The sequence below is a fragment of the Bos grunniens genome, chromosome 11 (genome assembly GCF_055505025.1).
Source record: "Bos grunniens cultivar Pamir isolate PY7600 chromosome 11, Bosgru_T2T1.0, whole genome shotgun sequence".
Taxonomy (NCBI): Eukaryota; Metazoa; Chordata; class Mammalia; order Artiodactyla; family Bovidae; genus Bos; species Bos grunniens.
In genome coordinates this window covers 100562295-100584992 of record NC_141175.1, presented here as the reverse complement: position 1 = coordinate 100584992, position 22698 = coordinate 100562295, and the positions used below count along the sequence as shown (strand labels likewise).

Genomic DNA, 22698 nt, shown 5'->3' with positions numbered 1-22698 from the left:
ATTTCTGACCCATTTTCTAGATAAAGTAAATAAAAACAAAGCCAAATGGGACCTAATTAAACTTAAAAGCTTTTGTACAACAAATGAAACTATAAACAAAATGAAAAGACATATTATAGAATTAGAGAAAACATTTGTAAACAATGTGACTGGAAAGGGATTAATCTCCAGTTATGCAACTCAATAACAACAAAAACCCAGTCAAAAAATGGGCAGAAGACCTAAATAGACTTTTTTCAAAGAAGACATAGAGGTGGCCAACAGGCATATGGAAAAATGTTCAACAGCAATAATTAATAGTTTATTGTAGTTCTGATGTGCATTTCTCTATCACTTCCCTCTGGTCAGAAAGAAAGTGAAAGTCACTCAGTCATGTCCAACTCTTTATGACCCCATGGACAATACATTCTGTGGAATTCTCCAGGCCAGAATACTGGAGTGGGTAGCCATTCCCTTCTCCAGGGGATCTCTTCTCCAGGGGATCTTCCCAACCCAGGGATCCAAACCCAGGTCTCCCGCATTGCAGGCAGATTCTTTACCAGCTGAGCTATCAGGGAAGCCCTACCAAAGGAGAGGGATAAATTAGGAGGCTGAGATTAACCTGTACACACTAATGTATATAAAATAGATAACCAACAAGAACATACTGTACATAGCAAATACGATATACTCAGTATTTTGTAATAACCTATAAGGGAAAGAAAATCTGAAAAAAGTGTATATGTTGTTGTTTAGTTTCTAAATCATGTCCAGATCTTTTGTGACCTCATGGACTGTAGCCAGCCAGGGTCCTCTGGCTGTGGGGTCTTCCAAACTCAGGGATCAGACCTGTGTCTCCTACAGTGGCAGGCAAATTCTTTACCTCTGAGCCACCAGGGAAGCCAGGAAAAGTGTGTATACACACACACACACATATAAAACTTAATCGCTTTGCTGTACGCCTGAAACAACATTATAAATAAACTATACTTCAATAAATAAAAGTTTTATAGTATGTGAAACATTTTAAGATAATTTATAGTTGAAGTAAAATATTTATGAATGTATACATGAAAAAAAAACAAAAAGAACCTATGGACAAACTATTAGAATTAGTAAATGAATTTAGAAATATCACTAGTGAAAGTTAGTCACTCAGTCATGTCTGACTCTTTGTGACCCCGTGGACTGCAGCCAGCCAGGCTCCTCTACTACCCCTGAAATTCTCCAGGCAAGAATACTGGAGTGGGTTGCTATATATGTGCATATATAGTATTTCTGTGTATATCTTTAAATACCAACAATGAAGAAACAGAACTTAAGTTTTAAAAAATAGCATTTATAATAGCATCAAAACTATTAAATACTTAGGAATAAATGCAGCAACAATTGTTCAAAATCTGATACAAACTAAAAATAATTACTGAGATAAAGACCTAATAGATGGAGGGATAAATAACCACAGATTGAAAGACTCAGTATTATAAATACTCTGCTGCTGCTGCTAAGTCGCTTCAGTCTGTGCGAACCCATAGACGGCAGCCCACCAGGCTCCCCCATCCCTGGGATTCTCCAGGCAAGAACACTGGAGTGGGTTGCCATTTCCTTCTCCAAAGTAGTTCCCCTCAAATTAATCTGTACATTGAAAACAGTTCCAATCAAAATCTCAGCAGTTGTTGTGGGTGTCTTTATTCTAAAAATCATATTGGAAATGTCAAGGGCCCAGAATAGTTAAGGTGGTCTTGAATAAAAACAGTCTGGAAGATTTACACTTCAGATAAGATGATCTTATACAAAGCTACAGTTGGGGACTTCCCTAATGGTCCAGTTGTTAAGAATCTGCCTTGCTATGCAGGGGACATGCGTTGGATCATGGTTGGGGAACCAAGATCCCACATACTGTGGAGCAACCAACCCCGAGCACCGCAACTAGAGAGCCTGTGTGCCGCACCTAAGACCCGACACAGCCCAGTAAATAAATGAATATTTTTAAAAGCTGCAATCAGTTCAGTTCAGTTGCTCAGTCGTGTCCAACTCTTTGCGAGTAATAATTGAATATAAATGTAAACTATCAATTAGGCCAATCGGACATTAGTCTACCTTGATTTCCACTTCATACCCAGTTTAACTGCAGGTTAAACATACCCAACTGCAGGTGGGTCAGTGACCTAAATTGGAAAAACAAAATAACTGAGTTTTTATATTCTCTTTCCTGGTTGTCTCCTTATGTTTAGAAGGCTCTTTCTTCTTTCTCCACCCTCCTCCACCAGACTCCTCCGCGGTCATCAGCTGAATAACGAGCCTGTGCAGCTGGGAGAATGTGGAGTGTGAAACACTGTCTGGCCATCCTAAACTCTTCTTTCCTTTCCTCTAGTCTACCACTTTTTTCACCCGACTCTTCTACTTTTGTAGAACGTTTGTAGGCTTCTGAGTGACTTTGACTTTACTCATATTCCTATGGAGTGCTCTATCTTATGGTCTTTGGTGTTTTTTCTATGTTATTGCATACTACTTAAGTGGGAATTAAATACAGTGCACCTTAGTTTTATACAGTATCCATCCTCAATGCCTTTGTAGATTAGTATCCATTAATAGGGGCTTCCATTAATGGTGGCTCAGTGGTAAAGAATCTGCCTGTAAATGCAAGAGGTGCAGATTCGATCCCTGGGTTGGGAAGATCCCCTGGAGAAGGAAATGGTAACCCACTCCAGTATTCTTACCTGGGAAATACCATGGACAGAGGAGCCTGGCAGGCTATAGTCCATAGGGTCACAAAGGAGTCAGTCATGACTTAGCAACTAAATAACAACAACAACAATAATCCATTAATGAGATACGGTAATGAATGAGTTTATACTGTCTGGAATTTGGGCTTACAGACTGATCCCAAATATGGTTTCCCTGGGGTGGTAATGTTTAATTTGCTGTGCTCAGTTTTTAAGTCTTTGGGTTCTAATGTGTTTTTCCCTCTTCTCTGCTATAGTCCCCGATTTCCAGAAGCCCACAGTTGGTATATTTGTCATGTTAACATTGGTAATTACATGCTCTGTTTGCATCTACAAAGTCTTCAAGGTTGACATTGTGCTTTGGTACAGAGATTCCTTCTATGATTTCCTCCCGAAAAAAGGTACAATTTTGTATTCTATGCAGTATTTTCCTGAGAGAGTGGGGGTAGTTAAGAGGGTTTTTATTCTAATTTTAAAATGAAATGTGGTCCACACAAAATAATGTAATTATACATAATTATAGTTTCATGACTGAATAGTATTGATATTTTCTAAGTTACTGCTCTGGTGTTCATAATGGTGGGATAGCCTGGCATTTAGGGCATCTGCTTATAAATCCAGTTATTCAGAAGCCTCGGTTGAAGACTTGCTCTGTGTTAGGTAGCACAGAGATCACCCCATTACCTGCCATAAAATGAAAGAAATGACTCAGTTTTCCTGCACCAGGGAAGCATTCTCTATTTTGTTGAAATCTCAGAAAAAAAACTACTACTCCACTAATATATGGGCTTCCCTGGTGGCTGAGTGGTATAGAATCTGCCTGCCAATGCAGGAGAAACGGGTTTGATACCTGGGTTGGGAAGATCCCCTGGAGAAGAAAACGGCAACCCACTCCTGTGTTCTTGCCTGCAGAATCCCACGGACAAGGGAGTCTGGTGGGCTACAGTCCATGGGGTCACAAAAAGAGTCAGACACAACTTAGTGACTAAACAACAACACTAATACTTAAAAGGAAGAGTGGATAGAATTCAGGACTGAGACATTTGAGTAAGATGAGAACAAGGAAATGAAGAGAGTTTCATACTAGGCAGGTGAAGAATCTTTCCTTATGGGAGACCTTTGAATAATATGAGAACTTTGTAGTGAAACACAATAAAAAAAACTTGTCAGAGGTGAATACTTTAAAAAGACATTACAGAACAGTCTTTTGGACTCTGTGGGAGAGGGAGAGGATGGGATGATTTGGGAGAATGGCATTGAAACATGTATAATATCATATATGAAACGAGTTGCCAGTCCAGGTTTGATGCACGATACTAGATGCTCGGGGCTGGTGCACTGGGACGACCCAGAGGGATGGTACAGGGAGGGAGGGGGGAGGAGGGTTCAGGATGGGGAACGCGTGTATACCTGTGGCGGATTCATGTTGATATATGGCAAAACCAATACAATATTGTAAAGTTAAAAAATAAAATAATATTAAAAAAAATAAAAAGACATACTTTTTGGTATTGTTGCTGCGTACCATTGTACACAAAATTAGTAATTCACTATGAAATGCATATTTGTGATACTGACTTTAGCAAATCTCATTTTTTCTTTTGGTTCTATAACTATTGCATTTTCCCTTTTAGTTTCAGATGGAAAGACATATGATGCATACATACTATGTCCAAAGACCCCTGGGGAAGGGTCCACCTGTAACTCGGATATTTTTGTGTTTAAAGTCATGCCTGAGGTCTTGGAAAAACAGTGTGGCTATAAGCTGTTCATCTGTGGCCGAGATGACTACGTTGGGGAAAGTACGTGTGCAGTGGAAAGAAGTAACATCTTGTATAACTAATTCAATTACTCAAGTTGGATAACTAATTGAATTACTGTTGCTGCTAAGTCGCGTTAGTCGTGTCCGACTCTGTGCGACCCCATAGATGGCAGCCCACCAGGCTCTCCCGTCCCTGGGATTCTCCAGGTTACTAAAGGTGGAACACTGCAGCCTGGGTACACATACTTGACAACTTGACGAGCCTCTTAAGTGGGACTTCCTTGGTGGCTCAGTGGTAAAGAATCTGCCTGCCAATCCCTGGGTCAGGAAGATCCCCTGGAGGAGAAAATGGCAACCCTTTCTAGTATTCTTACCTGGGGAATCCCATGGGCAAAGGAGCCTGGTGGGCTTCAGTCCAAAGGGTCGAAAAGAGTCAGACACGACTGAGACCAAACAAGAACAGCATAGTGGCACGTGATGATTTTCATATTAAATGCAAGTGTTTACTTTTCTCACACTCTATTGGGGCAACAATTAACTAAATTTTATTTCGTTTTGCAGAACTTAACTAGTTAGATCTAGCAGTTACTTTACAACTGATGGTAAAAACAGGAGTGATGTAGATCCAGTGGTTTAGCAAGAAAGTTTATAAAATTCATTCTTCAAGTACTCCTACTCCGCCATGAAATACTCACCTTTTGTGGGTCAGTGTTTGAGCTCTTCTGTAAAATGATAAACTCCTTCGATTTAAGGCAAGAAGAAAGAGTATCGGGAGACATAGGTGATGGGGTGGGAAGAACCTTGAGGGGTCTTGGTTCTGGAGGGAAGGATTATAGATGGAAAGTTTACTTACTATGCTGTGTCTCATGTTTTTCAGGCATTGTTGAGGTTGTTAATGAAAATGTAAAGAAAAGCAGGAGACTGATTATCATTTTGGTCCCAGAAACGTCAGGATTCAGCTGGCCGGGGAATTCATCTGAAGAGCAGGTGGCCATGTACAATGCTCTCATTCAGGAAGGAATTAAAGTTGTCCTATTGGAGCTGGAGAAGATTCCAGACTATGAGAAAATGCCAGAATCCATTAAATTCATTAAGCAGAAACAGGGGGTCATACGCTGGTCAGGGGACTTTAGAGAGGGGTCGCAGTCTATGAACTCGAGATTCTGGAAGAGGGTCAGGTACCACATGCCAGTCCAGCGGCAGCGGCATTTATCCAAGCACCAGCTGCTGTCCCCAGCCACTCTGCTGGACTCTAAGGAGAAACGACCCATGGAGGTCCACGTGCCTCTCGGGTAGTGGAGAAGCTTGGCCAAGAGTTCCTTGGTGACTCCTGTCTTCGGGCACTGCAGGCTGGGCCTCACTGACTTGCACAGTCATCCTACACACCTGTTTAGTCCCTTATCCCTGAGGTCACCTGGGACCGGATTAAGGGAGCAGGATGTGGCGACAGTCGCTCTGTGACCAGGGCAACTCCAGGCAGAGGGCTTGGGAAGTCCTTTAAGAAGGCGCTGGATGCCCTGTCTGAATGTTTGAACTGCTGAGAAAAGGCACTGGGCAGCAAACCAGAGGAATGAACATGCAGGTAATATTCACCATCTATAGACAGATTTAGGAAGTCTCCCAGGGTCTGAGGGCAGGGCTGTGGCCCAGTCTGGGCACAGCAGGCCCTCGAGTGGTTCTCCTGGGCATTGCTACTGGCAGACTGAGACCTGTACTTCCCAGAGGATGTAGAAGCATTCTTGGAGAACTTTCCGTCTGCCTTGCATTTCCCATACCTCTCGACAGACAACTGGCAGTCACTTTCCAAAGATGGAATTTCATTTCATGGAACCTTTAAAACTGTCATTTCAATGAGCAAAGGAATTCCCCTGACTCTTAAGGGTTTGAAATAACCTTACCTTTCTGCAGGAGAGAGAGAATTTTGAGAGCAAGAATAGCAGAGTATGAACCCACCTCTTAATGCCTTTCCCCTGCAGTGACCACTTGATTCCACCTTATTCTTCTGCCTATTCCTGGACTCGTCACTTCTCTGGAAGGTCCACTTCCAAGTCACCTCCTCCTCTCACTCTGTCACACACACGGCCTACAGATGAAACGTCTCTCTACGATGCTCGGATCTTAAAATGCCCTTGCTAGACCGCCTCCATGGGCTCCTCCTGGGCGAAAGCCCACTTCCGCCCACGAGCATCTGACACCTCTCAGTCCTGCTCTGCGCACGCCCAGATTGTTCACCTTCACACCTGTCCCCAGCCTCCCTCCATCTCTGCCTCTCCTTCCCGTCTCCTCTGACCAGAAATCCTCTTCACGTTTTCTCTAGCTGACCCAAATTTTACTAAAACTCAAAATTTACTCCAAGTCCCTTTCCCCAAGAAACTGCCCTCAGACACTTGTTCTGTTTCTGTCAGTCTGATTGTATTTAGGCTGTCTCTGCAGGAAGTTGCTTCTGTCTCCAGCTCCAAGCCCTGTTCTCTGCAGAAAAGGCAGGGGTATCTCTTTGTTGGCAATGCCTTCAGAAGAAATTTGCACACATAACGTAGACTGTGCTTTACTGTTTAAAAATTTCCACAGGTTATTTTATTTTTTGAAAACCTTTGTTCAGTTTCCCTTTAACCTTTTCCTTTCAGGCCTTCCCCATTAATTAGATTTTACTGCATAATCTGATGGGAATTTTTCTTCTTGGTCAGTGTGTTTAAGAAAAGTTTGCAAGTATAGTGAAGTATTCCATTTCCAGTTGTTAAAACTGGCTTAGCAGAATTTTTATTTTCCCCCTTCTGCCTCTATTTGCAGTAAAAGAGGGTATTGAGCCATTTTTTAATGAGTTTTTTGATAAATTATATTTGTACTGGTTAATGATTTTAAAAAAACCTTGTTTATATAATTCTGCAGCAGATACCAAATATTTTTATATAGAAAGACACCAGATTCATGTACAGCACGTATCATTGATCAATGGACTGTACTTATTTTCCAATAAAATTGTCAAAACCTGGTATTGATTATTCTCCTTCAAATCTGTTTCTTTGCCGGCTCTCTCCCGAGTTTACCTGCTTGCTCCCAGTTCGTGTGGAAAGTGAGGGCACCTTCTTCCTGGGGAGGTCAGAGGTCATTAGCTGAGGGCTGACTCCCCTTTGTAGGCTCAGCTACAATCCGCCTGTTTGCTTGCTTCTAAAATAGATTAAATATGAGTCTTATTAACTTATTACCGGTCCAAAAACTCATAGGGGCAACATTTGTATAGACTTTTAAATCTTTTTTTTTTTTTTTTTTTGCTTTTTACAAAAAACTGTATTGGAGTATAACCAATTAACAATGTTGTGACAGTTTCAGGTGGACAGTAAAGGGACTCAGCATACATACACATGTATCCATTTCCCCCAAACTCCCCTCCCCTCCAGGCTGCCACATGACATTGAGCAGAGTCCCCTGTGCTTTACAGTAGGTCCCTGTTGGTTATCAGTTGTACATACAGAAGTGTGTACCTGTCCATCCCAAACTCCTTAACTCCCCCACCGTAAGTTTCTTCTGTAAGTCTGAGTCTGTTTCTGTTCTGTAATTAGGTTCATTTGTATCATTTCTTTTTAGGTTCCACATAGAAGGTATGTCATAACATATCTGTCTTTCTCTGACTGACTTCACGCGGTATGACCATCTCTAGGTCCATCCATGTTACTACGAATGGCATTATTTTGTTCTTTTTAATGGCTGAGTACTATTCCGTTGTATATATGTACCACATTTTGTATCCATTCCCCTTAGACTTTTACATCTCACAAAAAGTTTTTATTTTTCTCCTTTGACCCAGGAGGCTAACAAAATCAACAGATTTCATATCCAAATGCGAGCTCTAATGTTCACAAACTCTAAGGATCAGATTGCCTTTCACAGCGGGTCAGTGCATCTTTCTTCTTACCCTGTAGCTGTTCTAACAAGCAGATGGTGCTGTGAGTACCCGAGGAGAAGGGCAGAGGGGGCAGGTCACTTTAAAGTCCACAGGGTCAAGCAGAGGACAAGGCCTGTCCTCAGGGAATGGTAGCGTTGTCTCTAGTAATTCTGGGAATAAACTTGGTTTCTCCAGTCATATTGAAGTCTGCAAATAGAATGGATAGGGAAGCATACAATTGGTGATTGACACTTAGGGAGGAAGCAAAGCAACGTAAAAGGCAGGCCACAGTAGAGAGCAGTCAGGTGGAGCCACGACATCTGGAGACCAAAGCCTGGCTCACCCCCCATCCCAGGTGCTTCTGGGTTTCTCAGGGCCAATGACTGTGTCCCCATGACCCTCTGCTGGCCCCAAACTTTATAGGATGCTTAGTGCGCTAAAGAAAGAAGGGGATTACTTTAACACATTCCTGAGGGATTTTTCAACAAAAATTAAAAATACAAGAACTTAGGAAAACTGAGGAGTCAGCGATCCAGAAAACTTGCCTAAACAGACTATCTCAGTGGAAGGATTCAGAGAGATTTCACCATATTTTGGTGATTTTTTTTTAAACAGTTAATATATTTTTAGCAAACAGAATAAAACAGTGCTAAGAGCAATTTTTTTTTTTTTGGTCATGAAAATTTATATTCTTCTCTTTACCAGATAAACTTTCCTCAGAATAGCCTTTTTTTTTTTTTTTTTTGGTCTCTGGAATTATTTCTCTCTAGTGGTTCTACCTAGTTGGAAAGAGACCTGAGTATAAGTTTCTGCACTGTCACAGTTTGAAACTCGTACACAGCACAAGGTTGTTTTGACCTTTCATGCCAAGAAGACAGTGACATGATGTATTTAAAGTGTGCAGTGAAGTGCATGCACACTCAGTCGTGTCCAGCTCTTTGTGACCCCATGGACTGTAGCCCACCAGGTTCATCTGTCCATGGGATTTTCCCAGCAAGACTACTGGAGTGGGTTGCCATTTCTTTCTCCAAGGGATTGTCCCAACCCAGGGATCAAACCCTTGTCTCCTGCTTCAGCAAGCAGATTCTATACCACTGAGCTACCTGGGAAGCCCATATTTAAAGTAATAAAAGGGAAAAACCTATAACCAAGAATACTCAACCCAGTCAGGCTCTCCTGACTTGAAGGAGAAATCAAAAGCTTCACAGAGAAGCAAAAGCTAAAAGGATTCAGCTCCACCAGACCAGCTTTACGACAAATGCTAAAGGAATTTCTGTAGGAGGAATAGAAAAGGCACAACTAGAAATAAGACAGTTAGGAAAGGGGAACACTCACAGGTAAAGACAAATAGACAGTAAAGGTAGAAAATCATCCACACCACATATGATCTCAAAGCTAGCAATCCTTGAGAAGAAAAAATCATGAATGTAGGATAGTGGAAACGCATTTAAAATTAAGAGACCAGCAACTTAAAAACTCTTATATATATATATATATATATATATAGACTGCTATATAAAAACCACAAGTTAACCAAAACCCCCAAATCTAGATAAAAAGCAATCCAACGTTACATAAAAGAAAATCATGCAATTACAAGAGAACACAGGAGGAAGGTGAGTTCTACCAAATGTGTGTGTGCTCAGCTGTGTCTGACTCTTCTGCAATCCCGTGCACTGTAGCCTGCCAAGCTCCTCTGTTCTTGGAATTCTCCAGGTAAGAATACTGGAGTGGGTTGCCATTTCCTCCTCCAGGGGATCTTCCTGACCCAGGGATCAAACCCATGTCTATCTCAGCTCCTGCACTGGCAGGTGGATTCTTTACCACTAGCACTACCTGGGAAGTCCCCTATCCTTCTGAAACTTTTCCAAAATATTGCAGAGGAAGAACACATTCAAACACATTCTATGAGGTCACCACCACCCTGATACCAAAAGAAAAGAAAATTACAGGCCGATACCACAAAATTATAGGCAATATCACTAACGAATGTAGAGGGGAACATCGTCAACAACATACAAGCAAAATGAATCCAACAGTACACTGAAAGGATCACCCACCATGATTTAGTGGCATTTATCACAGGAATGCGAGGATTTTTTAGTATCTGCAAATCAACCAGTGCTACACCACATGAACAAACTGCAGAATTAAAAAATATACAATTATCTCATAGATGTAGAAGAAGTTTTTTACAAAACTCAACTTCTATTTTTGATAAAAACTCTCCAGAGAGTGGGCATAGAGGAAACCTACCTCAACTTAATAAAGGCCATATATGACAAACCCACAGCCAACGTCATTCTCAATGATGAAAAGCCGAAAGCATTTCTTCCTAGATCAGGAACAAGACAAGGATGCCCATTGTCTCCACTTTCATTCAACAAACTTTTGGAAGCCCTAGCTATGGCAAGCAGAAGAAAATGAAATAAAAGGAATCCAAACTGGAAAAGAAGCAGCAAAAATATCAGTTTTCATATGACATGATACTACACATAGAAAATCTTAATGATGCTACCAGAAAACTACTAGAGCTCATTAATGAATTTTTTATGGTTGCAGAAGACAAAACAGAGAAAATGTATTACATTTCTACACACTAACACTGAAAGATCAGAAATAGAAACTAAGGAAATAATCCCATCTAGCATCACATCAAGAATTAAAATGCTTAGGAATAGCATACCTAACAAGGCAAAAGACATGTACTACAAAAACTAAAATGTGCAATAAAAGAAATGGAAGATGATACAAAAAGTTGTGTTTAGTTGCTCAGTCATGTCCTACTCTTTGAGACCCCATGGACTGTAGCCCACCAGGCTCCTCTGTCCATGAACATTCTCCAGGCAAGAATATTGGAGTGGGTTGCCATGCCCTCCTCATGGAAAGGTAAATCATGTTATTGGATAGGAAGAATAAAAGCTGTCAAAATGACTACATTAGCCAAGGCAGTCAAAGGACTCACTGCAATCTTTATCAAATCACCAAGGCTTTTTTTTTTTTTTGCAGATCAAGGACAAAAAACTTTAAAATTTGCATGGATACCAAAAAGAACCTAAATAGTTAAAACAATCTTGAAGAAAAAACCATGGAGCTGAAGGAATCAAGCTCTCTGACTTCAGACTATGCTATAAAGTTAATCAAAACAGCACGGTACTGACACAAAACAGAATTAGAGATCAGTGGAGTGGAATAGAAAGTCAGGAAATTAATGCATGAAACGATGGTTAGTAAATCTACTCAAAGGAGGCAAAAATGAACAATGGAGAAAATGAAGTCTCTTCAGTAAGTTGTTCTGGGACAAAAACATGCAAAAAAAAATGAAATGAGACCATTCTTCACCCTAAAAATAAGTAAACACAAAATGGGTTGAAAAGCTACGTATGAGCAAGTACAGTAAAAACTTCTGGAGGAAACATCGGCAGGACACTCTCTAACATAAATTGTGCTAACACCGTTGTTTTCTTAGTTCAGTCTCTCAGGCAATAGGAAGAAAAGCAAAAATAAATCAGACCTAACCAAACTTATGAAATTTTGCACAGCAAAGCATAAAAAAATGAAAAGTTAAAGATTGAGAGAAGATATTAATATTTGAAAATGATGTGACCAAAAAGCAATTAACCTGCAAAATATGAAATTCTGCAGCCATAAAATTAAGACAGTTGCTCCTTGGAAGAAAAGCTATGACCAACCTAGACAGCACATTAAAAAACAGAGACATTTCTTTGCCGACAAAGGTCCGTCTAGTCAAAGCTATGGTTTTTCCAGTAGTCATGTATGGATGTGAGAGATGGACCATAAAGAAAGCTGAGCACCAAAGAATTGCTTTTGAACTGTGGTGTTGGAGAAGACTCTTGAGAGTCCCTTGAGCAGCTAGGAGATTAAACCAGCCAATCCTATAGGAAATCAGTCCTGAACACTCACTGGAAGGACATGCTGAAGCTGAAGCTCCAATACTTTAGCCATCTGATACAAAGAACTGACTCACTGGAAAAGACCCTGATTCTGGGAAAGATTAAAGAAAGGAGGAGAAGGGGACAACAGAGGGTGAGGTGGTTGGATGGCATCACTGACTCAATGGACATGAGTTTGAGTAGGCTCCGGGAGTTGGTGATGGACAGGGAAGCCTGGCATGCTGCAGTCCATGGGGTTGCAAAGAGTCGTACACGAACGAGTGACTGAACTCCAAAATATATGAACTTCTCATTCACTTCAATATCAAAAACACTAAATCAAAAAATGGGTCGAACATCTAAACAGACATTACTAAAAAGACATAGAGATGGTCAAAGAGTACATGAAAACATGTTTAATGGAGGTAATTATTAGAGAAACAGAGATCATAACTACAATGAAGTACCACCTCATACTGATGAAAATTTCCATAATTAAATTATCTACAAACAACAAAGCCTGGGGAGAAAAAAAAAAAATCCCTCCAACACTGTCATGGGGAATGTAATTGGAAAAAGCTAATATGGACAACACTATAGAGACTCCTTAAAAAGTATGTTAAACTTTATTGTTAACAAAAGAAACACACTCACAGACTCACAAACTAGGAAAAATGAGCTTTACCACTTGAGAAAGGTGGCAGGATAATTTAAAATGTTAAGATTAATATACATACACTATTGTATACACAAGAGATAATTCATAAGCACATGCTGTGTAACACTGTACTAAATACTCTTTATTAACTTATGTGTAAAAAGAACATGAAAAAGAATAGATATCTGAATAAGGAAATAATTTTGCTGTACAACTGAAAATAAAAGAACACAGCATATCAATACTCCACCAATATACAAAAAAAAAAATTTAAAAAGGGGAGAATGCATATTTTATAAGAATACAGAAATCTGATAGGGAAAAATAAATAAAATATTTAAAAACAAACATTATGTAGGAGAAAGTCACATCAAATAAAATATTTTAAAATAAACATGTAGGTGAAAGACCTACGCTGAGATCTATAAAATAAAAATAAAGGAAACTGAAGAAATGGAAATATACCATACTCTATGATTAGAAGCATTAATATTTTTACAAAGGCCATAGTTCATAAAGCAATCTAAAGATTGAAGGGAATCCCTGTCAAATTACTCATGATATTTTTCACAGAATTAGAACCAGTAATTCTAAATTTATAGGGAACCATAAATAACCCCCAAACTGCCAAAGGCATTCTGAGGACCAGGAACAAAGCAGGAGGCATAACCCTCCCAGACTCTGCACACTACAGAGCTACAGTATTCAAAACAAGGGGGTCCTGGCAGAGAAACAGACCTATGGGGCAATGGGAAAGAATGGAAACCCCAGGCACAAACCCACAGACCTATGGTCAATCTTTGACGGAGGAAGTAAGAATATACAACGGGGAAAAGACAGTCTCTACAGCAAGTGGAGGTGGGGAAGTTGAACAGCCACAAATAATCACTGAAATTAGAAGACACCCACGCAGCTACCCACCCCCTCAAAAAAAAGGAACTCAAAATGGCTAGAGGACTTAAACAGGAAGACACCACACCACAAACTCCTAGAGAAAAACAAAGGGAAACCACAGTCAGAAATCATCCCCTTGTTTTCTCACTTCTAGCTCCCAAGGTAATACAAAAATAAAAAATGAGACTTAGTCAAATTAAAGGCTTTTGAACAATAAAAAAGTAACAGAGAATGGGAGAAAATAGTTGCCAACAATATGATCCACAAGACACCAGTCTCAAAATATACAAAAAGCTCACTCACCTCAATATCAAAACACTGGCAACTATACAAAAAACCAGACAGAAGATCTACACAGACATCTCTCCAGAAAAGACCTTCAGATGGCCAGGAAGCATAGAAAAAGATGCTCAACACTGATAATTTTTAACAAAATGCAAATCAAACCAAATTGAGGTATCATAATAACATTCAAAATTTCCATGATTAAAACATCTACAAATAAGAAATGTTTGAGTTGGTGTGAAGGAAAAAAAAAAAACAACACCTTTCCTACACTGTTGCTGGGAAGATAAAAGGGGTACCACCATTATGGAGAAGAGTAAGGAAGTTCTTTAAAAACTAAATGAATTTACTTCAGTCAGTCGTTCCGTTTAGTCACTCTGTCATGTCTGACTCTTTGTGACCCCAAGAAGTACAGCATGCCAGGCTTCCCTGTCCATTACCAACTTCCAGAGTTTGCTCAAACTCATGTCCATCAAGTTGGTGATGCCATCCAATCATCTCACCCTCTGTCGTCCCCTTCTCCTGCCTTCAATCTTTCCCAGCATGAGTCTTTTCCAATGAGTCAGTTCTTTGTATTAGGTGACCAAAGTATTGGAGCTTCAGCATCAGTCCTTCCAATGAATATTCAGGGTTGATTTCCTTTAGGATTGACTGGTTTGATCTCCTTGCAGTCCAAGGGACTCTCAAGAGTCTTCTCCAACACCACAGTTCAAAAGCATCAGTTCTTCGGTGCTCAGCTTTCTTTATGGTCCAACTTTCACATCCACACCTGACTATTGGAAAAAAATAGCTTTAACTAGTTGGACCTTCATCAGTAATGTCTCTGCTTTTTAATATCCTGTCTAGGTTGGGTCATAGCTTTTCTTCCAAGGAGCAAGCATCTTTTAATTTCATGGCTGCATGCTAAGAAGGATAAAACACTAAAAATAAAGTTGAAGATGACTCATAGGAATGAAAAGATATCCCATGCTTTTGGTTTGATACCAGTAATATTTTTTAAATGCCCATATGATCCAAAACAATCTATAGATTTAGGGCTATCCCTATCAAATTCCTTGTGATATTTCACAGAACTAGAAGCAATGATTCTAAATTTTACTTGGAGCTGCACATGACCAGAATTGCCAAAGCAATCCTGAGGACCAAGGACACAGCAGGAGGCGTAACGCTCCTAGTATGCTATGCTATGCTAAGTCACTTCAGTCGTGTCCGACTCTGTGCGACCCCATAGACGGCAGCCCACCAGGCTCCCCTGTCCCTGGGATTCTCCAGGCAAGAACACTGGAGTGGGTTGCCATTTCCTTCTCCAATGCGTGAAAGTGAAGTCGCTCAGTCGTGTCCAACTCTTAGCGACCCCATGGATTGCAGCCTACCAGGCTCCTCCATCCATGGGATTTTCCAAGCAAGGGTACTGGAGTGGGGTGCCATTGTCTTCTCCGAACGCTCCTAGTAGCCACATATCAATAATCACTGAAATTAGAACCCACGTGCACACCATTCAACAAATAGGAACTCAAAAAAGCTTGAGGAGTTAATAATGGACATCACTCCATAAACTCCCAGATAAAAAGGTAGGCAAAACGTTCTCTCACAAATGGTACCATTATATTTTTATCTCCCAAGGCAATAGAAAATGAATGAAAGCTAAACAAATGGGACCTAATCAAAGTTACGATCATTAGCACAACAAAGGAAACCCATTTTAAAAATGAAAAAAAAAAACCCAACCCATCCAATGGGAAAAAATTAGTTTCAAACTTTTGAGATCAAGACTGATCTACAAAATACAGAAACAGCTCATTCAGCTCAGTAACAAAAACATTAACAAGCCAATCAAAAAACGGGCAGAATATCTACATATACATTTCCCCAGAGAAGACATCCAGATGGCCAAAAAGCACAGAATAGATGCTCAACAACATTTATTATTAATGAAATGCAAATTACAACCACAGTGAGGTACCACGATGATCAGAACTTCCGTAATTAAAATGTCTACAGACAAACGCTGCACTGAATGTGGAGAACTGTTGCACTGCGGTTGTGCCGTGTTGTACTGCTGCTGAGAACAGAAAGCGGTACTGCCACTGTGGAGAACAGTAAGGAGGTCCTTAAAAATTCAGTGAACTCACTTGAAAAGAGAAACAGATACTCAGACTCACAGAGCGCGACTTACAGATACCAAAGGCAGAAGAGATGGTAGGTATGATTTAGGAGTTTTGGTATAATTTAGATACACCATTCTTTAAAAAAATAAAAAGTATATCATCAACAACAACCACAGGGAACTTTACTGTCAATGTCATATTTGAAAAAAGAAAAATAATATATATATATATATGTACAAATAAATCAATTGGCTCTACAAGTGAAAGCACAACATTGTAATTCAGTGCTACTTTACCATCAATACAAGTCTTAAATAATTGAGAAGGTAAAATGTTATGCATATTGTACCACAATAAAAATGTGAATAAAACTGAAATGAAATAAAATGGTAGCAAAGTATTAAATAAAATACTTAAAAATTAACCTGACGAAAGAAGTGAAATACTTACGTCCTGAAAACTATGAAATATTAATAAAGAAATTTGAAAATGTTTCAAATACATGGAAGAGCATCACACACTCTTTTATTGGAAGCATTAAATTATTAAGTGGTCACACTACCCCAATAAATCTACGTATTTAACTGCTATCTCTATCAAAATACCCATGGACTTTTTTTTTTTCCCCAGAGCTAGAACCAATAATACTGAATTTTATATGGAACCATAGATGACCTAGTATTGCCAAAGAAATCCTGAGCACAGAATAAGTCAGGAGGCATAACCCTCCCCAGAGTTCAGGCGATGCTACAGAGCAACAGTCACCAAAACAACAGTGGTCCTGGTACAAGAACAGACCTCTGGATCAGCGGAACAGAAGAGACAGCCCAGGAGCAAACCCACACACCCACAGCCAGTTAATCTTGCGTAAAGGAAACCAGCATATACAATGGAGAAAAAAGACCGTTTCCTCAGCGAGTGGTGTTGGGAAAGTTGGACAGCTCGATGGAAATCAGTGAAATTAGCACACAACCTCACATCATACACAACAATGAACTCAAAATGCTCAAGACTTAATATCCAGACATCACACTATGTAAGTTTTGGAGGACATCATACACAAAACGTTCTCTGACATTAATTGTACCAGTGTTTCATTAGGTCAGCTCCCCAAGGCAATACAAGTAAAAGCAACAAGAAACAGGGTTTCCCTGGTGGCTTAGTAGTAAAGAATTCCCCTTCTAATGCAAGAGATAAGTGTTCAGTCCTTGATCTAGGAAGATCCTAAATGCCACGGAACAAATAAACCTGTGCACCACAACTATTGAGCCTGAGCTCTAAAGTCCAGGAACCACAACTTCTGAAGCCTAGAGCCTGTGTGCTGCACAAGATTAAGTCACCACGATGAGAAGCCCCTGCACTGCAACTAGAGAGTAGCCCTCCCTCTCCACAACTAGAGATAAGCCCGCACAGCAACAAAGACCCAGCGCAGCCAGGAAGAAATTATGTATTTATAAAAAGCAGCAAAATAATCTAACTCATGAGCTTTTGCACAGCAAGGTAGCCATCTGCTGCTGCTGCTGCTGCTAAGTCGCTCCAGTCATGTCCGACTCTGTGCGACCCCAAAGATGGCAGCCCACCAGGCTCCCCCATCCCTGGGATTCTCCAGGCAAGAACACTAGAGTGGGTTGCCATTTCCTTCTCCAGTGCATGAAAGTGAAAAGTGAAAGTCAAGTCGCTCAGTCGTGTCTGACTCGTAGCGACCCCATGGACTGCAGTCTACCAGGCTCCTCCATCCATGGGATTTTCTTTCTTTTTTCTTTTTTTAATTTTATTTTATTTTTAAACTTTAAAATATTGTATTAGTTTTCCAGGCAAGAGTACTGGAGTGGGTTGCCATTGCCTTCTCCGAAGGTAGCCATAAACAACAAAAAATGACAACCCATGGAATGGAAGTAAATATTTGCAAATGATGGGACAGACTAGGATTAATCCCCAAAATACACAAACAGCTCATTCACCTCAATATTAGAAAAAAAAAGAATCTATTGAAAAAATGAGCAGAAGATCTACACTGACATTTCTCCAAAGACATACTGATGACCCAAAGTACATATAAGAATGCTCAACATCAACAATTATTACAGAACTGCAAATCACATCTACAATCAGTAATCACCACACCATTATCAGAAATTCCATAATTAAAATGCCTAAAAATAACAAATTCTGGGGAGGTTGTAGATAAAAAGGAGCCCTTTTACTCTTCTGGTCAAAATGTATACTAGTTCAGTCAGTACGGAGAACTGTATGGAGGTTCCTTAAAATTTAAAGATTCAAAGACTGAGAAAATGCACCCATCCTTACCAAAGGGGAAAGGTAATGGGGATGGATGAATTAGGAGTTTGGGATTAACATATAGACACGACTATACACATAATAGATAATTAACAAGGACGGACTGACTTACTGACAGTCGTGACTGACATTGAGACCCCATGGACTATACAGTCCACAGAATTCTTCAGGCCAGGATATTAGAATGGGCAGCTGTTCCCTTCTCCAGGGGATCTTCCCAACCCAGGGATCAACCCAGGTCTCCTGCATTGCAAGTGGATTCTTTACCAGCTGAGCCACAAGAGAAGCCCAAGAATACTGGAGTGGGTAGCCTATGCCTTCTTCAGCAGATTTTCCTGATCCAGGAATCGAACTGGGGTCTTCAGCATTGCACATGGATTCTGAGCCACTGGGCTTCCCTGGTGGCTCAGATGGTAAAGAATCCACCTGCATTGTGGGAGACCTGGGTTCGACCCCTAGGTTGGGAAGATTCCCCTGGAGGAGGGCAGGGCAACCCACTCCAGTATTATTGCCTGGAGAATCCCCATGAACAGAGGAGCCCGGAAGGCTACAGTCAGGGTCACAAAGATTTGAAATGACTGAGTGACTAAGCACAGTACAGACTGACTGCATAGCACAGGGAGCTCTAATTAATACTCTGTATAACCTAGATGGGAAAAGAATTAAAAAAAATTGATTTCTGTATAAGCACATTACTAGGCTGCACAAATGAAATTAACACAATACTATAAATTAAGTCTACTCAAATATAAAAGAAAAATACTTTAAATGATTTAGATAATAAATGTTATGTTATACATACTGTATCACAATAAAGAAATGTTTACAAATATAAAATAAAATAAAACACATCAAAATAAATAAAATACTTAGTATTAAACCTAAGGAGATGAAAGACTTATATGCTGAGAACCATAAAACACTGAAAATAAAATGAAAGATGACTCAAAGAAATAGAAGCTATCCCATGCTTTTGGATTGACAGCAGTCGTAGTTTTAAATGGCCAAACTACCCGAAGCAGTCTTCAGATTAAATGCAACCCATGTCAAATTCCCTAAGACATTTTTCACAGAAGTAGAACTCAAGATCCTAAAATTTACTCAGAATCATATATGATGCAGAATTGCCAAAGCAATCCTGAGGACCAAGAATAAAGCAGAAGCATAGCCCTCTCAGACTCCATACAACACTATAGAGTTACAGTATTCAAAACAAGGAGGTCCGGGCACAGAAACAGACCTATGGGCCAATGGAAAAGAACAGAGACCCTAGGATCAAACCCACACATTATGGTCAATTTATCTTCCACAATGGAAGCAAGAATATATTAGGTTGGCCACAAATTGCATTCAGATTTTTCTGTAGATGTTATGAAAAAACTTTTAAGGGAACTTTTGGCCAGCCCAATAAAAGGGGAAGACTTCCAAGGTGGCTCAGTGGTAAAGAATCTGCCTGCCAACGGAGGAGACCTGGGTTTGATTCCCCAGGTTGGGAAGATTCGCCAGAGAAGGCAATGGCAACCAACTCCAGTATTCCTGCCTGGGGAATCCCATGGACAGAGGAGCCTTGTGGGCTACAGGGTCGCAAAGAGTCAGACATAACTGAGTGACTAAATAACAACAACATCACAAGGGTAAGAAGACAGTCTCATGGCAAGTTGTACTGGGAAAGTCACAGAGCCATGTGCCAATCACTGCAATTAGAACCCACATGCACACCATTAGGCAAAAAGTAACTCAAAATGACTTGAAGACTTAAGAAACACCACACCATGAACTCCTAGAGAAAAATTAGGCAAAGTGTTCTCTGACAGAAATCATACTGTTTTTTTCCCTTAGGTAACTCTCCCAAGATGATAGAAAATGAGCCACAGATACACGCATGGGACCTAATCGAGTTTATGACCATTGGCACAGCCAAGGAAACCATATACAAAATAAGACAACCCACTGGATGGGAGGAAGTAGAGGCAAATGTTATGATCCACAAGACACTGATCTCAAAAATGTACTAACAACTCACTCACTTCCCTAGTCACAGCCCTAGCAACCCAATCAAAAAATGGGCAGAAGATCTGCATAGATATTTCTCCAGAGTAGACCTACAGACGACCAAACAGCACAGGAAGAGATGCTCAACACCGATAATTTTTTTACAAAATGCAAATGAAAACCACAATGAGGTATCACCACAATGATCAGAATTTCCATAATTAAAATGTCTCCTAATAAGAAATGCTGGACAGGGTGGGAGAAAAAGGCACATCCCTACACTCCTGGGTGTGAATATAAGTGGTACCGCTACTGCGGAGAATGGTAAGGAGGTTCCCTAAAAATTAAATGATCTTATTTACAAAACAAAAAGAGACTTACAGACTCAGAGAAAACAAACTTATGCTTAAGAAGGGAAACCAGTGATGGGCAGGTTAAAATAGGAGTTGAGATTAACATATACACAGTACTTATACCCAATGCATATTCAACAAATAACTAATGTGTACAACAGGGAGCACAAATATCCTAGACAGACTATATGGAGAAGAATCTGAAAAATGATAGATATAAGTAAATTTTATGCATTAAAACTGAATCTAACACAGCATTGTAAATCAACACATTTCCAACATGAAATAAAAGTTTGTAAAAATTAAGATCATAAAGGTAATGTTATGCATATTTATCTACAATATGGAAATTTGAAAAAGTACAGTATAGTAAAAACAAAAATGTCCTATCAGAATGAATATAGTACTGAGGAATTAACTGGACTAAAGAGGTCAAAGATTTATATGCTAAGAACCATAAAATACTACAAATAAAATGGAAGATGACCAAATAAATGGAAAGATTTCACATGCTTTTGGATTGAGAGCAGTAATATTTTTAAATGGTCATACTACCCAATCTATAGATTACATGCAATCTCTATCAAATTCCCTGTGACATTTTTCACAGAGCTAGAACCTGATCTTAAATTTATGTGGATGCATGCATGACACACAATTCCCTAACCAATCCCGAGGACCAAAAACAAAGCAGGAGGCAGAACCCTCCCAGACCTGACCCATCACTACAGAGCTACAGGACTCAAAACAAGCGGTCCTGGCACAAAACAGACCCATGGGGCAATGGACAAGGAGAGAGACCCCAGGCACAAATCCACACACCTAAGCTCAGTTAATCCACAGTGGAATCAAGAATATATGGGGTTTGCCAAAAATTTCACTTAGATTTTTTTTGTACAATGCTATGGAAAAACTTGAAGGAACCTTTTGTCCAACCCAGTACAAGCAGAAGAAGACAATCTCCTCAGCAAGCAGTGTTGGGAAAATTATAGAGTTGCATCCCAATCACTGAAATTAAAACCCACATGCACACCATTCAACAAAAACTAATTCAATATGGCTTGAAGACTCAAATAAGAGACATCACACCATAAACTCCTTAAGGAAAAAGTAGGCAAAGATTCTCAGAGAGAAATTGCACAGTTCTTGCCTTAGGGTTAGTCTCCCACGGCAATAGAAAATGAACCAAAGATATAAAAATGGGACCTAATTAAGCTAATATCATTTTGCACAGCAAAGGAACCATAAACAAAAGGAAAAGACAACCCACTAGATGGGACAAAATGATTGCAAATGATGTGATCCACAAGACACTGATCTGGAAATTATAGAACAGTTTGTTTACATCAGTATCAAAACACTAGCAATGCAATTAGAAAGCCACCAGCCAGAAGATCTACATAGACATTTCTCCAGAGTAGGCCTACAGTACTCTTGCCTGGAAAATCCCATGGACGGAGGAGCCTGGTGGGCTGCAGTCCATGGGATCACTAAAGAGTCAGACACGACTGAGCGACTTCCCTTTCACTTTTAACTTTCATGCATTGGAGAAGGAAATGGCAACCCACTCCAGTGTTCTTGCCTGGAGAATCCCAGGGACGGGGGAGCCTGGAGGGCTGCCGTCTATGGGGTCGCACAGAGTCGGACACGACTAAAGTGACTTAGCAGCAGCAGCAGCAGCAGCAGACCTACAGACGGCCAAAAATCACAGGAATGATGATTTGTGTTATTGAATCAACACCAATAATGTTTAACAAAATGCAAATGAAAACCACAATGAAGCATCACTTCTATGATCAGAATTTCCAGAATTAAAATGTCTACTAATAAAAATATTGGACAGGGTGTGGAGAAAAAGGAAAGTTCCTAC

At 40.0% G+C, this 22698-nt stretch overlaps 1 protein-coding gene and 1 long non-coding RNA gene across 23 annotated transcripts in view; one reads left to right on the top strand and one right to left on the bottom strand.

Moving 5' to 3' along the window:
• The window catches only part of IL1R1 (interleukin 1 receptor type 1), a 195702-nt gene extending 188243 nt beyond the window's left edge, over positions 1-7459 (top strand). For all 22 annotated transcript variants that reach the window (XM_086327820.1, XM_086327821.1, XM_086327816.1 and 19 more), the window contains 3 exons: positions 2963-3106; positions 4340-4507; positions 5345-7459. In XM_086327820.1, the coding sequence (XP_086183946.1) occupies positions 2963-3106; positions 4340-4507; positions 5345-5763 (731 nt within the window). In that variant the 3' untranslated portion in view covers positions 5764-7459. The remainder of the gene's footprint in view (positions 1-2962; positions 3107-4339; positions 4508-5344) is intronic.
• Positions 7318-22698, bottom strand: part of LOC147363679 (uncharacterized) — a 64537-nt gene continuing 49156 nt past the window's right edge. Inside the window, exons 2-3 of the long non-coding RNA XR_015137356.1 lie at positions 8378-8554; positions 7318-7632 (exon numbers count right to left, since the gene is read on the bottom strand). This is a non-coding gene — a long non-coding RNA (uncharacterized LOC147363679). The remainder of the gene's footprint in view (positions 7633-8377; positions 8555-22698) is intronic.